General features: G+C 36.4%; 1 protein-coding gene across 2 annotated transcripts in view; it reads right to left on the bottom strand.

Annotated features, from left to right (window-relative positions):
• Positions 1-17,485, bottom strand: part of gabrb2 (gamma-aminobutyric acid (GABA) A receptor, beta 2) — a 67,029-nt gene that overhangs the window by 35,992 nt on the left and 13,552 nt on the right. For both annotated transcript variants that reach the window (XM_015401028.1, XM_015401035.1), the window contains exon 4: positions 1,578-1,798. In XM_015401028.1, the coding sequence (XP_015256514.1) occupies positions 1,578-1,798 (221 nt within the window). The remainder of the gene's footprint in view (positions 1-1,577; positions 1,799-17,485) is intronic.

The raw sequence follows: 17,485 nt of genomic DNA, 5'->3' as shown, positions 1-17,485 counted from the left end.
AGGTTTCACTCGCAGATCAGTCTGGCTACTTTCTGTTAAAGAAAATTTGGAGCCGTTCACCAAACGAACGTCCAATCAGCGTTGGCTTTGAGGCGGGTTGAGGTGTGACGCAACGAGAAGCGCGACAGTTCAGTCTAAAGAACATGGCGGCTTCAGCCGATGAAACTAGCGTTAGCGTAGCTATCGAGCAAGTTTTATCGGAATTACAGAGTATTTCTTCACTGAAAGAAGAGCAAAACACTGCTCTGGAGGCTCTTCTCAGAGGAAAAGATGTTTTTGCTCTTCTCCCGACTGGTTTCGGCAAGAGTTTGATCTATCAATTGGCTTGTGCCTGGCTTGTGGTTGGGTTTTTGTCGTCGCTCTGTTAGTACGTCATATGCTTCGTTGATCTGATTGGTGTATTTGGCCCGTCTATCACCAACATAGGCCAATCTGCTAACCAGTATTTTCGCCCCTTCCCAAAATTACTTCAACGGAAGGTTTCCAGACGGATATGAGGAGCAAATCCATCTGACGGAGTCAGGTTACTGTTGTTCTGCTTTGACTCTGAAGTAAAATTTTCTAAAGTTTAAGTCAGAAAGTGTTTTCAGGTTCAATTTATAACCTAGATAGAAAGAGTTCCTCAAGCTGCTTTGAATTTAATATTCTTACTGTGAATATAAAATAGCATAGAGGCTGGAGGAACTAAAATCATTCACTGGTCACTTTACCGTCTGAGCCACCTCAAGCTGACTCCTCACGATGTGGAAGAGAAGTGGCTCTACTCCAAGTTCCTCCTAAATGATCAAGTTCCTTACCCTTTATCTAAGGGAGTGCCCAGCGACAGCTCATTTTTGCTGCTTGTTTCCAGGATCTCGCTCTATCAGTCATGATCCAGATTTCAAGACCATAGGTAAGGTTAGGAACATAGACCGAAGACTAAATTGTTTGCCTCTGCTTGTTTATTGCTTATTTATCTTTTAATTCTTCGCTATTATGTTATTCTTATACATTTTTCTAAGGTCCATATTTGTGTGACCATTTTTTCTATATTTTTGCTGCAGTAAACACCAGAATTTCCCTATTGTTGGACAATAAAGGGATTTTCTATTCTATTCCATTCTATTGTACATGGTATTCTTTTCCAATTGTGTTTTATTGATCACATTTCCTTCAATTCTGGGGGAGGGTTATTCTCTGGAGTGAGGAGCACATGCATTTCTATTGGTCTGCATGAATGTTAGCAACATGTTTATTGGTCCATGTGTGCATTAAGACAAAGCGTTTGTATTAGGCTTGAAGTGAAGAGAATATAATCTGTAAAAATCTATTTAAAAAATAATGCAGTTTGTAAAAAAAAAAATAAAACCAATTTTAAAAATGCTGGAAAACATGTGAATAAAGAATTTGAAAAACAAATAATTTGAAAAAAAAAAAAAAATGAATCAACAAAGATACTCTCAAACCTTTTTTTCGATGAACAGGTTTTCCAAAGATTAATTTCTTGATTCCATTTTTTTTGCTTCAAATTTCTATGTACAAAATATTTTCTCACAGGGAGTCAGAGGGAGTTTAAAAACAACTGGTAACTAACTCACCGGAGTCCATAAAGCACGGTCCCATCAGGGTGGAGACGGATCATCCTGTTCTTAACCGTGACGCCATGTACGAAAGACTTCTTGTCATTAAGGAAGTAGGTGTCAGGGACCCACAGCTGGTCGGCCACCCGGTTGTCCAGCGTCAGGTTGTAGGCGATCTCTGAGTACGAGAGTCGCTTGTCCCGCCATGCTTGTTGAAAGTACATGGTCAAGGTGTAGTCCTGGTAAATCACAAGGGGAAAGGAAGGAGTTTAGTGAACTTAGACAAGAGCTTTAAACTTTATTATCATAAATACAGGTGGTTGTAAATGAATTATAACCATCTGTATTTATAGATTTAAATAAAGGTGGTTATAATACATTTATAATTACCTGTACTCAAATACAGGTAATTATAAAAGAATTATGACATTCTTTATCATAGATTTATTTTAGGTGTTGAACAATATAGCATTTTGCAGCCCTATCTAAATCAACTGGTTGTCAGTTTAAGTCTCTCTGAAAACTGCGGGGTGCTATGGTTCATGGTATGGTCAGCCCATCTTCAACACATTAAATTGATTAATTAGTAATTTTTCTTCAGATTTGCTCTAATCCATATATGCTCAATACATCAGGCTAATGGTGAGATGAGTGGAAGTGAACACTGCAAGAAAACGTTCTGTCATAATTAATCACCAAATAACCTCACTTCTCAAAGAGTCCCACCCCAAAAAAATGGCTTTTATTCAGGAAAGTTTAGATCCAAGAAAATAAAATTGCTTTGGTTATTATTATTTTGCTCTGCGTTGGTCATGTAACGCCTCCTCCACTGCACGGTGCCTGCCCCATCTTTGTGATTAGTCACCACTGTGAGGTAGCGACAGCCTATGGCAATAGCAGGCCGCTCTGACAGCAAATCCCATAGTGCTTTGCGAGGAGAGCTCTCAGCGCAAAGCATTCTGGGATATATCTGCCTCTTCTAAGGCCTTTGTTTTCTTCTCATACGCTTCATAGACACTTTTTTGCTTACGACCCTCAGCCATTTTCAAAGAACCGCAGTGAGAAAGGTGAGCTTCATTGACTGTCGGAAATCGTAGCTCACAACACATATCCGGCTGAGAGTGCGCATGTGCAGAAAAAGATAGCTATCAGGACGAGCACATATGACATCTTTGCGTAAAAATATCACCAGAATGACTGACGATTAGGCGGACAACTTATTTAGAGAATCCACCTGGAAATAAAAGATTGTCTGCTATACCTTTAAGAAGACAACACCCTCACCAATTGAAACATCTAACATCAATTGGGTCCCTTTCCTGTCTGGTTTTGCATAAGCATCAACAATCAGATTTAACCTTAGTAATCATTAAAAAAAACAGTATTCATGCAGTCCAGCTTGGATTCACACATTATCTGAGGTGTGCTATTAAAGTTTACTCCCTCCTCTCCTGACTCTTTAAAACACACACCCACACAGCCACTGTAAAACACAGCACTGCAGTCCGGTATGTTTGGCTACGCTGTGTTGCAGTGCAATCACTGAGTGGGAAAACACGCAAAGAAATACAGTCTGTGAACCAGGGCCCTCGAGCTTTATCTCCATCATCAATACTCATCACTGTGTTTCTATGCTACCTGCCAATTTATGCCTGTCCAAAACAAGCTGGCACGACTAACAGACAATTGCCACTTTCACTCTTAAACTCAAATCTTTGGTTGGATGTAACTTGCACGGCCGAGGCTCTACATAAAAAGGCCATCTAAAAATACACATTTGCTGCCATGTCAATTTTTTGTGCAGGGATAAAAGTCAGCAAAGAATAGATGTATCCTTTTATTTGTTTCTTTTCGGAGGAATCAACACTGACCCATCCTCTCACAGTCGCTCCCTCTGTATCTCATTATTGATTCTGTGATTGGATATCTCTATCACCTTTAGGATCGTTATCTGTTGGCCACGATCCTGAAGCATTGTCCACTGAGGTAGCTTTCACTGAGGTGCAAATTTGCCTTTAAGTATCAATTATTCAGCATAAAATATTAACTGAGTCAACAGTATGTTGTTTTAATAGTGGCACTGCACATCAATGCCTGGTAAAACATGGTATAAAAAGCCTGGAAAGCCATTCATACGTTTTAAGCAGCCTTGAGACAAAACTTTCCACCATATTTTCTGAAATAACGGCTTGAAATGTGGCACATCTAGAGATTGGTTGTCCAAAGTCTTTCCAAACCTGGTCTTGACTCAGTCTGAGTGATTCTCCTAATGGAAGCTCTCGCCCACTCTTAAGAATCCTCAGCCTCAAACAGGTTTTCTTGCCGGGCTGCCCTGCATTTTGCCCCATTCAGGATCTCATCAACTATGACCAGTTTTCCTTTCCCTGTCATGGAAAAGCGTGACAAGAGAAATGATTTTGCCACAGATGTGTACTCCATGGGATTTATGTGTATAGGGTAGCAGCAAGTATTAATTCTCAATGTCCCCTATATGGCTTTTGGCAAACTGCAAGTGGTATGTCTTCTAGCTCTGCTTTATCAATCATCTCCTTCTTGCCCCTCTTCCATACAGTCTGCATTTATGGAGTGCATGACTTATGGGTGTGAATCTCTGCAATTCCCCCTCAGTTATTGTGGGCTTCTAATGCTTCTCTGATAAATGCTCTCTATGGTCATTCATCTATATGTAGGTTTTAACAGTGCTCACTGAGAAGCTATGATTTTATGATGCATTATGGCATCCTGCTCATGTGGGATTTATCATTTTTGTGTTCTGAGCTTTGTTTGTCCTTAATTTGTACATAACTATAGCCTTTTTGTATGTATTTTTCAATGCATAATGTGACCAGAATTACGTCATTGCGCATGCGTATAATTGGTCAACAAGCCGAAGCAATGGAGGTAAGGAAGTGGGTAAGTCCCAGAGTAGTATCAGAAAAAGAAAGTCCAAAATCAACTGAAAAACAGCACAATATGATGTTTTAATCCAAGAGGAATAAAAACTGAGTTGTGCTAAGTAAACAGAAGGACCGATGGTGTGCACTAAAGCTCAGGAGATATTATGATCTTACTGTGAATTTGATAAGTACAGGAGTACATGTTCTTGCTAATAGCACCACTGGTGTTAGCAATGCTTTTAGGCCCTATCCTCCAAGCTGTCAGTTTTTCATGAGGCATTTCAGCACTGACGGCTCGGTCGGGACTCATTTAGTAGCTGCATCAAAATAGCCTGGCCAGCCAGACTAATCAACATTGTGTATAGAGCATATTAGTCTGGAAAGCAGCGGGTACAGTAGAGCTCAATTACATAGGTGGGACTGACAGAGTGAGTGAAAAGTGTTTAGAACCAATCAGATAATTCAATTTAATTTAATCCTGTTTATTTATATAATGTTGATTCACAACACATGCAATTTCAAGGCACTTTACATAGAGAATAAAGTCAGATTGAATATAATTTTCTATCAAGGAAAACAGCTGATATTCAAATCCAGGATCGAGTCATAGTCAAACAGGACCAGACCAGATGAAGCTTCCATGACAAGAAAAACCAGAGAGAACATCAAGTTATGGGTGGAACTAACAAATACCACAAAATGGAAAAAAAGAGATGAAAGAGAATGTTGACCCTATGCCCTCCAGCACCACAAATGTATAGCAGCATAAATAAAGAAAAATAGCTCAAGATAACCCAACTGTTTTGGATGAGTTATGAGAAAGGTAGACCTACGGTTAAATCTCTGTCTGGACTGAATTCTCCCCCACTGTATCCAGCTGTTGACTCTACCTCCTCCTACTTCTGTACTCACCCAGCGACTAAGCAAACATCACAGTCTGCCGTCTCAGCTGCAACACTGGGTAGTAAAGAACAAGGAATACAGAGAGAAAAACCACCACTACAGATTCTCTAAGCAAAACTTTTTTTCTGCTGCCCTGTAATTGCTTTAAAAAGAAAAACTCAAACTCCTAAGAAAAAACTGTGGTCAAAGATAATTATTTAAACTGACAGGTTCAAATTTTAATTGGGAATGTTTGTTTGTTTTCAAATGTTTTAGTTTAACTCTCTTGTGTACATGTTTAAACCAAAGACAAATTACAGTTTAAAAACTGCATGACAAGTAATTTTGACCACTTTGATAGTAACAAAGAATGCTTAAACTGTTTAATATGCAATGCTAAGCAGGGGTCTAATGGAGAAAATAAACTAACTGATAATAATTAAAAACTATGAAAATGAACAAATGAAATTTAGGCATTGCTTTCCCCTTGATATTCTTGAGGTTTAATTGAACCCTGCAGAGATTTACGAGACCCTGTGCCAGATGAAGCAAAGTTGCCCCAGAGCATAACAGAGCCTCATCCATGTTTCACAGTAGAGGCTGTGTACTTTTCATGACATGCTCATTTTTGCATATGTGAACATACAGCTGATGTACTTTGAGAAAAAAAAAATTTAATTTGTCTAAGCTGTCCATAGGACTTTGTGGCTTGTCCACATGTAGATTGGAAAATTCCAGTCATGCTTTTTTATTATTTGTTTTCAACAATGGTGTCGTCCTTAAGGCCCATTCATACCTCACGTTTGGCCTGCACGTCCGTACGTTCTATCCGTTGACTCCTTCATACCTCCGTCCGTTGAGGTGCGCAATAACCCGTATTTCCTCTAGGTGGCAGTGCTGGGCGCTAATGATTCGTCATTGATCAAAACATGGCGATGGTCCAAGACCTGATTTTGTTGACATTTTGTACTAAAAACTCAATAGCGCCCCCACCGTTTCCGGTAGTATTGCTCCGTATTGATCCGTTTCGTCCGTAAGCGTAAGCTCCCAATTTTCGTGTCAAAGTACGGACGAAATCGACGGTTAGAACGTATGAAACACTCCACACGTATCCGTATCCGTCTTTTACGTGAGGTATGAATGGGCCTTTAGTCGTCTCCCATTAAGTCCATTTTGGCTAAAACAACAACAGATGATGACACTGATGTTCCTCAAGCTTTAAGATCGCCTTTAATCTGTTTAAAAAGTTTTCTGGGCTCTTTAGTTACTGTTTATATTATCCGTCTCTTTGATTTGCCATCAATTTCCCTCCTGTGGCCACATCCAGAGAGGTTTGGTCCAATCCCTTGGATCTTACATTTCTGAATTATATGTTAAACTGTAGTCACAGAAACATCAAGGTGCTTTGAGATTTACCTTGAACGTGCTTGTCTACAATTTTTGTCTATAATATCCTGAGGCAACACTTTCCTTCCCTTCCATGTTGAGTGTGGTACACACCATCTCCCAAACAACTCAGTGACTACACGCAGCGCCATGTATAGGACCACTGATTGATTACAAAATTGTAGACACCTGGGATGCTAATTAGTGAACACATCTTGATATAACATGTTCCTTTGGTCACATTATTTTCAGTCAGTTTTGATAGATTTTCTCAAAATGACTTTTGTTTGACAGGATATGAGGGTTGTTTTTTGTTTTTTTGTCATTCCAGTCCACACTCTAAATCTGTGGTGCTGGTATTGCACACCTATAATTGTTTACCACCCTCCAATTAACTCTAAAAAGAAGTATTTGCAGTCGTTTCTAGGTGTAACATCATTTTTGTCCAAGCGTGTTTCATGATTTAATTTGATTTTTTACATATTTCTGTTGAAGCACGGTTAAAAAGCAATATCTGAATTTATTTTTTTTTTATTTCATAGACTTTTCACTTATCATTATTTTGTTAGCTTCAAGTTATTTCTGTGACCATTGTTGGTTTTTCTTTCTTAAAAAAGGAGGTACCAACCATTTTGTCAATGTTTGTATTTCATACAGGTTAATGCCTACAGATCACTGTGGACAGCTGTCCCCTGACTCAGAATCTGATGAAGTTAGAAAAACATAAAACAAAAACAAAAAACCGTGTTGCTTCCTGTCACGAAACTGCATTTTATAAAGCTAAATTTTAGCATTTCACTCTAACTGAAATAGTTTTAAGACATAGTACTATGAGTATAGTCTTTAAACTCTGCCTGTCACCTCCTCTTGCTTTATCTGCAGCTAAAGCTGTACAAGAAATTGTTAAGTCGGATGAGTTCAGTGATCAGAGAGGTTTGTCTGATGAACTGGTAACCAGCCTGCCATATTGACAAGCTGCAGTGAAATCAAGGTTCTGCTTACAGACCCAACAGAAATTTGTTTTTTGTCATGAGTTTCAGCAAAGCAGACGAACCGAGACCCAAATCCTTCAAGCCTTCCAAATAAAAGCCTCTAAAAGCAAATAAATTGAATTAGAATAGCTTTCAAGATAGTTTGTGCTTGTTAGACACTGCAGTGTTGATGCTGGTTGTGTTTTTCTGCTGCAGACTCATCCACTAACATATTTGTTGATTTCATATACAGGATTAGAGCTTTAGTCTTGGTGCTGCTTGTCAAATAAGCTAAAAACAACATGCTGCACATGAGACAGAAAGACGGTTATATTTGTTGGTTAAATGTGAAGAAGATGTTAGAGACCTTTGAGGGGTTTTTAAACGTGTTCTCTTCATGTTAAACATGTTCTATTCTTTGTCCCACATGTCTCATTGTGTTTCTGTGTGACAGAGTGGAGACAAGTCCAGAGTTTACCCTGCCTCTAACCCATTTACTCCTAGACCCAGGCACCATCTCCCCACTTTAAACTCCCCTGTGAGGTTTAATGGAGGGGAATAGAACATGGAAAATACGGTTAACACATCAGGCTCTGCATAGACGTCTCTTGTGGTGCTGTTTCACAATGGAAGTAATGCTACTGTCTGTCAAAACCCCCAAAACTTGCAGATAGAAAAGTTATTCAACTTTAGATCTTATTCTTGGTAGATCTCTTTTAAAGTAACACATAAAGCAAAGCGGAAGATATCCTGTGTTTGTTGGTGAGTACAGTGGGGTGATTTAAAGAAAAAAAAAATTTGAATGTTATGGCTTTTAAGAAAACGACGAAAAAATTAAGCAACCATGTTTGTACTTTAATTCCCTTAGTGTACTGGATATTCTATACTCACTTTCACAGAAACATAATACGGATAACCTCTATCAACCCATAGATAACAATAAACATTTGACTCTAATCTTAATTTTCATAAATGTGCAACAGAGGTGCATCAACTTGAAAGTAATAGCTGCATCAGTGCATGGAGTGTCTGCTATCTCTTCCCTGTTTTAATTTGCTCACATTATAACAGAAACCCCCCAGAAGAGACGCTAGGCTTGATTTAAAGCTTCCTTGTAATTTCAGTAGACCTGTAATTCCAGCCAATCTTGGGGTAAAACTGCTGCTTTATCAGGGTGAACATGTGGTTTTTAAAGAGAGCAGCAAAACAGTTTCTGTGCACAAAATTCCAGTTCTGATGGTTTTGGGAAACCAATTAGCCTCTGCACTGATACCCTTACCTGCTTTTACAAAGTGTGACAGAATCTTTAAGACTCTGGTTCTGGTGTCCTTTTGTGCTCCTGTTTTCCAGTTTTTTACTGTTTAATGTATTCTGTTATTTCTATTAGTTTGCTATATCAGTTAATATCATTGTTTTTATTGTTTGACATTTCTAGTTATTATTATCATTCTCATTCTTATTATTTGAGATCCATTTAAATGTTTAAATATTGCTTAAGTTTCCCTCCCTGTTTCCACTCAGTCCTTTTTTAGTTCAGTATTCTCCTTTTCTCTTTAATTAATGACTGCAATCTTCCTCAGCTTTTTTTTTCGATTCTCCTCTGATTTCCCCACCTGCTTCCTTTGTTCTCGTGTCTTGCTCTCCTAGTTTCTCTGAAATCATCCTTCATAAATAGGGTAGTCAACAGTCTCTTAAAAATAAAGGAACTGTCCCATATTAAGAAACAAAATGAAGGGTGTAATTCAATCCAGCCTGGATTTACTTTTTTACTAACTCAATTCACACTATTAATAAAAGGCAAAAATAAATGTAAAATGTCAGTAGGTTTGTCACTGGTTGCTTTTATTAAAAGTTTTGTTTGTTCCAGAGAGCTATATATATATATATATATAAATGAAATAATCTAATCAGTTGGAAAACAGTTCCTGTGTGATATGGGTTTTCACAATACGTTTTCACAATACAGGACAGCAAATCATTTTTGGGTTTAAGAAAGAATTTGTCCAATACTTTCTTAATATTTGTCAATTTTCTTAATATTATGCTCATAAGACTGATTAATTACGTTGTAGCTTGGTGATTAATTTTCATTCACATGACTAATTGGTTCAGGGCCTGCTGCTTTCCAATCTGATAGTCTGATCCACACCAGGATCAGAAGCCCAGGTGTTATTAATACCTTCAGTGGAGCTTAGTCAGCTGTTCTGTGACCACATGACAGGAAACTAGGCAGCTAATTACTCAAATGCTTCAGTTATGTTTTAGTAGGGGTTCATATGTGTATAGAGGGAACCTGAATTTAAACATCGCCCCTTGTCTGTGTGATAATTTGGAAACGTGACATCACATTTTTTTTTCCTTTAAAGATTTTGGTGGCACTAGTGGCCTTTTTTTGCCAGTGTTCAGACAGGTAATAAGTAAAGAAATAAGGTGGGAAGATCTACAGCAAAGTACTTCAAGATAAGCATTGAGAATAAATAGTCTCCTAATAGGACCTGCATGATATACCTCAGCACCAAGCACCACCCCTTTAATTCACATGCACACAGGATTCTCCTATCATATACAATAATGTTGTGAAAAAAAAAAAATGATACTCTAAAAAGTAACACTAAAAGTCTGCATCCTGGTACAATACTTATTTGGTATTGGCAATGATAAAAATGAAAAGTTCACCAATTCTTTTATTGTTAATTTCAGATTTTGGGATTATTTGCACATTTAAAAAATAAGTCCTCAAAGATTGTTTTAAACATTGTTAAATTCTGTTATATTTGAGTTATTTTGCATATCTTGCAAACTTATGTAACTAGTTTATTCAAATTTTATTCACACACACACATTTTCAGTACATCTTCTTATAAGACTAAAGTCATGTGTGAATCAGGATTCCTAAGAAGCTATTAATAGGAAGGAGCCTGTGGATACAGGGAAAAGTACCAGGAAAAAAGAGGAAGAAACAAAGGTAAGAAAATGAAATATGGCACATTAGCTACATTCACATACAGCACATACATATTAGGGTTGTCAAAAGTATCGAGACTCAAAAAAGTATCGATACCAAAATGTTGTATCCGGATACAATATTCGTTTTTAAAAGTATCGATACAGTGCTACAGTGCTTTGTTTCTTAACCAGTTTGGCTAGTGTCATTGTTATGTGTGCAAAGCATAGCCAAGGAAGGAACACTTATTTTATTTTATAAGTTTTTTATCAAGCTTGCTTAATATTGTGCACAGCAAACAACCTCAAAATATTGTTCTTATTGTTTATTGTATTTATTTATTGTATTTTATTTATTAATGAAAATATTTCTGTAGAATTTTGGAGTCTTTGTTTTTATCCTTGTGGTATCGAAAATGGTATCGAGTATCGAGTATTTTCCTTAGTATCGGTATCGAGTTGAAAAGTTTAGTATCATGACAACCCTAATACATATACATGTTTCAATGTACATATCAATTTAGGAGTTTTGTCTTTGACACATTTTCAGTATAAAAAAAAACTTGTTCCTTGTTGAAACTGAAAAAGGTAAATTTTTTATTCTAAATATATTTACATGCCTTCATTTATTGCCTTTTTAAAAATCCCCCATGGTATCAAAACTGGTATTGAGTATGAAATATTTTCCTGGTAACCTAGTGGCAATCCAAAGTGAGGTTTGTTTCCTGCATGTATGTTTTCTGCAGCAGCAAGACTAATAAGGTCATTAGTCTTGCTAACTAGACTTTGGGCTACATAAAATAAAGTGTATTCCTCCTTAATTGAAGTTTCATCTATGGCGCAACTGAATTTGAATTCTTAATACCTACGGATAAAAAAAAATAATTATGTTACTCTTGGATGTTATGTTTTTAAATTACCTCAACATTTTATACTTAATTCCTCTTAAATTCAGAAGTGTCTAAATGTCCATGGAAAGGTCTATTTTTTAACGCTAAACAGAAAGCAAATAGTTTACTGAAAGTTTAAGGGGAAAAGATGAAAACTGTTTTGAGTTCTGCTAAAACAAACGAAATATTAATTTATGTGTTTTTTTTTAAATGTATATAATAATGTTTTACCATTAGTCATCAACTAATTTCCCATGTTTGTCATGGTTTTGGTTCTGTCAAAGTTTTATCTTTGAGTTTTCATTGGTTTTATTTACATTTTGTGTTATTGTTGTTATTTTTGATTGTATTTGAGTTTGTAAGTATTTCTTGTTTGCCCTCTTGTGTCAGTCTTCTTTTCCCTAGCTCCTTTCTAGCCCCCTTTGTTCACACCTGCCCCCAATCTGCTGATTAGCCTGGTCTTTGTTTCTCTCTCCCATATATGCACTTCTTCTCAGTCACTGTTGCTGGTTTGTCATTATTTCTTTGCCCCCTTGTTGTGAGTATTGCTGGTTTTCAGTGTTTTTGTATTTTGTGGATTTATGTTTTTGGATTTTTGCTTCTGTTACCCTATTTGTTATTAAATCTGCAAGTAACCACCTTCAGCTTCAGGGTCTGCAGTTGGGTCCTGTCAAACCTTCACCCAACTTGACATGTTCAATAAAAAAGTCGAGAGAAAAAAGAAAAAAAAGTAAAAGACAAAAATCTTTCATCAAACACAAAAATCTGAATAGAGAACTCGCGAGGATTTTACAGAACTGAAAAAAGATCCAGAAGAAAAAGAAAAATCTAGGAGATCCCAAGAAGAATTTGTATATTGATCGAATTAGGAAACAAAAAACAAACTTTCCATTGATACCACACAGACGGAGGTTTTTAGCTTCAGAAAGGACGTCAACATTTGAAAAAACAGAAACTCATGACAGAACTGAAGATGTAATATTCACACAAGGTCAAACTAATGTAAAAAAAAAAAACATCAGGGTCGTGTGTTCGGTGACAGAGAGTCATTGCTGAAATGTTTTGGGGCTCCGAAATCTCCCATTAAAAGCCTGGCAGAGTGACAGGGAGTACATTTATGCTCCCCAGTGTGATCCGTCATAGCTGGGTGGTGATAGTCCTCCATTACAGCTACATCAGCTGTCACAACCAATACAGGATGGACAAAATAGTTTGTAAAATTCTGATCTGGAAAATTTGATACCAGGCATCAATGCTGCATGTGAATCTGTCAAGGAAATCCATGAGAAGCATTACGGTAAAACTCTGCAGCTTCCCTAACAGCCGGCAAATGTATGTTGACTTTCCAGATGTACCAAAGAAAAAATGTGCAAATCATGATTAACGACTGTATTTGTACTTCACTATCCTAGCTAGAGCCCTTTTTTTTTTTTTTTATTATTCATTTTGCAAATTCTAGCTATAACTGAAAGAGTCCGCATTTTATTCTCCTTCTTCAGGGGGTCTGGAAACATCACCTACCCTATTTCGAAAAGTCTGCTACTTTAAGTTATCCAAATAAATGGTGGAAGATTTTGCAAAGAATTTATTCTGGTCAACGAGATGTAAAGAGAACCATTTTCTTTTCTTCCAGAAGATATCATGTTTCCTAGGGTGGTTGAAGGAGAGTATGGAACGAACAGACACCTTGACATTTTAATGCAAATAAGTAAAGAGAGAAGGTCCAAAACTGGCTGTTCAGTTTGGCTGGATGAGAATCTAACAGATTGATCAAATAAATATTAAAAACTAGTAAAACTTTGAAAAAGTGTTTGTTATAAACGCACAGCTTTTTTATGCTTTGAAACTATGATAAACTCAGTGTACCTGAAAATGCTTAAACGAATAATGAAAGCTTGAAGTCTGCTGTATTAAAACACATTAGAAGTAACTACCATCAGAAAGCTCAAATTCTTTTAGTCTGTCTAATCAGTAGCCTCAACATTTATTGATCCTCCTGGTAAACATGCATAAGAAGTTTGGGAAAATGTGTTTTTTTTTTGTTTTTTGTTTTTTTATTAATATAATATTTGTTAAAGAAAATTGAAAATCTTGAATTTGAAAAAAGAAAATCAAATCTGAGAAAACCTTAAACTTACCCGCAAAATCTTTTGTGATTGAAACACATTGCAACACATGCTGTGTTGTTTCAATTCATAAAATGTGTTTTTTTTTTTATACATACAATTTCTGATATATGCTTCCTTGCAACACTAATGAAACAAAATTTCCCTAATCTTACTCCATATCTCTGCTCAGTTTCTCTATTCTTTCAGACTCAAAGGTTATTATGTTCTAAATATTCTCTTCCCTTCAGATAACCCAAAATGTTTTGAATATGATTTAGATCCAGGTGCTAAAATCCAGCTATGGTCCAATGAATCCCATGAAAAACTGTTTTCAGTTCCCTGGCTGGTGAGCTTCACAATATGCTTATCATTTGTCTCAAACCAGACCCACTCAAATTGTTTCCTGTTAAAAGTCAGGTGTACTTGTATCTGTGATATTTTAGTGTGTAATTTCTTCTGTTGTGCCTTGTGTACAGTAACTGTGTTTTGAGTAATAGCCTAACTGGGGACAAGCATTGAGAATTAGCCTGAAACATACTTGTCCCTATCAAATAAACGAATAAATAAAATAAAAATACTTGTCGCTACTTTGTGTACTTTAGTAATGTGTACAGTCCCTGGAGATTTAAAAATTCACAGACAAGTATACCAATTACCTACATTATTCAGGTTGTGTCTCATAAAAAGCGGATTGATGTGAAGAGTATGAGTACATAGAGGTAAAAATGCAACGGACGTTCGCAATGAGTACCCATGAATAAGCGGAGAGTCAAGCACGCCTGACTCTGCGGAAGTAGAAGCACTTTAGTATGATCTCATGAAAGCAAAGACCACCAATTAAACTCTCAGAGTTTAATTGTACACATGTACATTTGGGGTTTGGGACAGAAAATGCTTTCTCCAAACATAACTCCCCATCCATCGATCGGCATGTAGTCGGTGCCTAACAGTCCAAATGGAGAATTGCACACCACAGGTTGCCAACCTTGACTGCTACTATTTAACAATTGGCTTAGGGGGATTTTAATTACCTTGCATAGCCTGTTACTCACCGAATGTCCTAAAATGTAGCACCTAATCTTTCCTTGTCAGTCATAGCTCCAGTTATTAACTTTTTTATCATCATTCTCTCTACTGGAGAGTTTAAATAAATAGCTGTTAAAAAAGTAAAATATTTCTTTGCATTTAACTAAAAGGCTTTGAATATTTGTGCCTTTTTTAACTACTACTTGGTCATGAAAGGTCATTCTTATTTTCTTGGACCTGTTACACTCTAAAAACCAGGAGGGCAATAAGTGTGGATCCCACTGTCTTTTTAGCACAATAGCAATTAACATTGAAAAACAGTAACCGTTATGTTTTTGTTATTCTTTAACAATACTTTTCTCATAACTGTTTTGTACGCATGCATTTTTCTAAGCTTTAACTTTAGTCTAACACTATGTTCATTAACAAAAAAATCAGCAAAGGACTGGGGATGCATGGAAAAGCTGAAGGATTAACAGCTCTTCTTATGTTCTTATTATACTACAAACCATATAAATCTTCTGCTATGCAGGTCCATTCAGCATAACTAATAACACTGTTCCAGACAGACTGTATTCTACTTTTAAGCTTTCTTGAAAGCTCCATGGAGCAAACAGAGAAGAACCGAGTCCGAGCTGCAACAGAGAAACAGGCACTAATCTTCCTTCTGTCTTTAAATTATTGAAAGAAACCATGTATGCAGTTTAAAGTTTGGAACAAGAAAACTTTAATTCAGTTCTATTCAACTAGCCCCTCTCAAACACAGGTCAAATGCAAAGGGTTATCAATCATAATTAAGCAAAATAACAAAATTATACCATAATAAAACAATTTAAAAGAGGAGTCATTTAGATCTACAAGAATATATAATGAAATATGTTAAATGAATCACACTAAAAGAAAATTATAGCAGCTGTTCAATTAGAACTGTAGTAATTAGAAACTAATCTCCTTGAAATGGGAAAGTTTTGCACCTAAAGAGGAAACTAAGTCTGGAGCAGACTGGAAATAGAGTCTCTGCCTCCTGCTGCAGTTCTGGGAATGACGAGCAAACCTGCACTTTGAGAGCAGTGTGTTCTGTTCCTGTGAGGCAGTAAACATTAGGTTTTTGAGGCCATTGAGGGTGATAAGAGGTGTTAAAAAGGATTTTGCTTTGAATTAAGAATTTTTAAGGAAGGCTTACATAAGCCAGTAATGAGGAAATATGCTCCATTTTCCTGTACCTAATAAGAGCCTCAATAATGTGCGGCATTTTGAGTATTTTTACAGCGTATTTTAGATAGGGGTTTATGTTTAGATAGAGAAAAAAAAACACTTTCTTAATGCATTTCAAACATGTAGGATTTTTGTTTTCTTCGAATTTGCTCCCAAGACAGTCAATGAAGTTGATATGAATTGCTAGAGATCTTGATTTAAGCTTAATTCTTGTAAACATACTTTTATTCAACTTATTAAAGTAGTTATACCCCAATAACTTTAGGGGGGGTTCATGTTAAATCCACAGTCTTTAAATCGTTCTATTGCAATTTTATGGCTCACATTAACAACACAAAATGGAGCATTGTTGTGAAGCAAAAGTAAAACTATAGTCATTTTTTAAGAGATTTTAAAAATAATAACATAAAAAGTTAAGTTGATATTTTTACTGCCTAAATAAAATTTCACTGTAACAACTGCCTTCAAAAGTTATCTAAAGGGTAAATTTTACCAATCTGGCTTTTCGATCTGATTGAATTGTCTCTGTAAAATGCCTTAAGATAACATGTGTTGTGAATTGGTGCTGTATAAATAAGCAGAATTGAATGAAATCACATCTGTAGATGTTTTTGTCTGATATCAGTATCAGACAAAATGCCCCCCCCCCCCCCTTTTTTAACAGATAAAGAAAGAAAAGACAACTGCAGTAAATATTGCAATTAAATAAAGTATAATTCCATTTAAATAACAAAATTCCCACATCTAAAGTGTCTTTATTTTCATATTAACTGTTTATGTTACTGCTTAAAAGAATTTAGACATTGCTACCAATGCATTTAATAAGAGAAAACAATTTAAATCTACCAGCATTATATCAGTCGTTATTGTGTCATTTTCATTATGTAAATGGAGGAAACAAAAAGTAAAATCGCCTTTTAAACCAGCCTCAAAAATTGATTAGACTCATGTAAAAAAAAAAAATCAGCATCGGCCTAAAATATCAGTCTATTTCCAGTAAACATATCCAGTCTGTGTATGATTTAACCTTAAAACAAATACCCCGTTCTATGAAGACCTCTGAGACTTTATCAGAGAAATATACACAAAAAACTGCATCATGAAGACAGAAGAATACAGCAGACAGTTCAGAGAAAGTTGTGAAGTGGAGACTTTTACAGTTGGTTATAAATTAATGTCTTCAAGCACAGCTCTCCAAGAGTAAGCTACTGTTAAACTGTAACCTACCAACCGATACATGGCTATACACCAACAGGACAGCATTAATCAGAGCAGCCAAGAGATCGAAAGTAACTCTGAAATTATAATGTTGGTATCAGTTTGCTATGAGGTTTGTAGGGGACATGGCGAAAGTAATACACTATATTGCCAAAAGTATTTGCTCACCCATCCAAATTATTGGAATCAGGTGTTCCAATCACTTCCATGGCCACAGGTGTATAAATTTAAGCGCTTAGGCATGCAGACTGTTTTTACAAACATTTGTGAAAGAATGGGTCGCTCTCAGGAGCTCAGTGAATTCCAGCGTGGAACTGTGATAGGATGCCACCTGTGCAACAAATCCAGTCTTAAAATTCCCGCCCTCCAAAATATTCCACAGTCAACTGT

This window comes from Cyprinodon variegatus, unplaced genomic scaffold (assembly GCF_000732505.1).
Source record: "Cyprinodon variegatus isolate N-32 unplaced genomic scaffold, C_variegatus-1.0 Scaffold31, whole genome shotgun sequence".
Classification (NCBI taxonomy): domain Eukaryota; kingdom Metazoa; phylum Chordata; class Actinopteri; order Cyprinodontiformes; family Cyprinodontidae; genus Cyprinodon; species Cyprinodon variegatus.
This window is presented reverse-complemented; position numbering and strand designations above follow the sequence as displayed.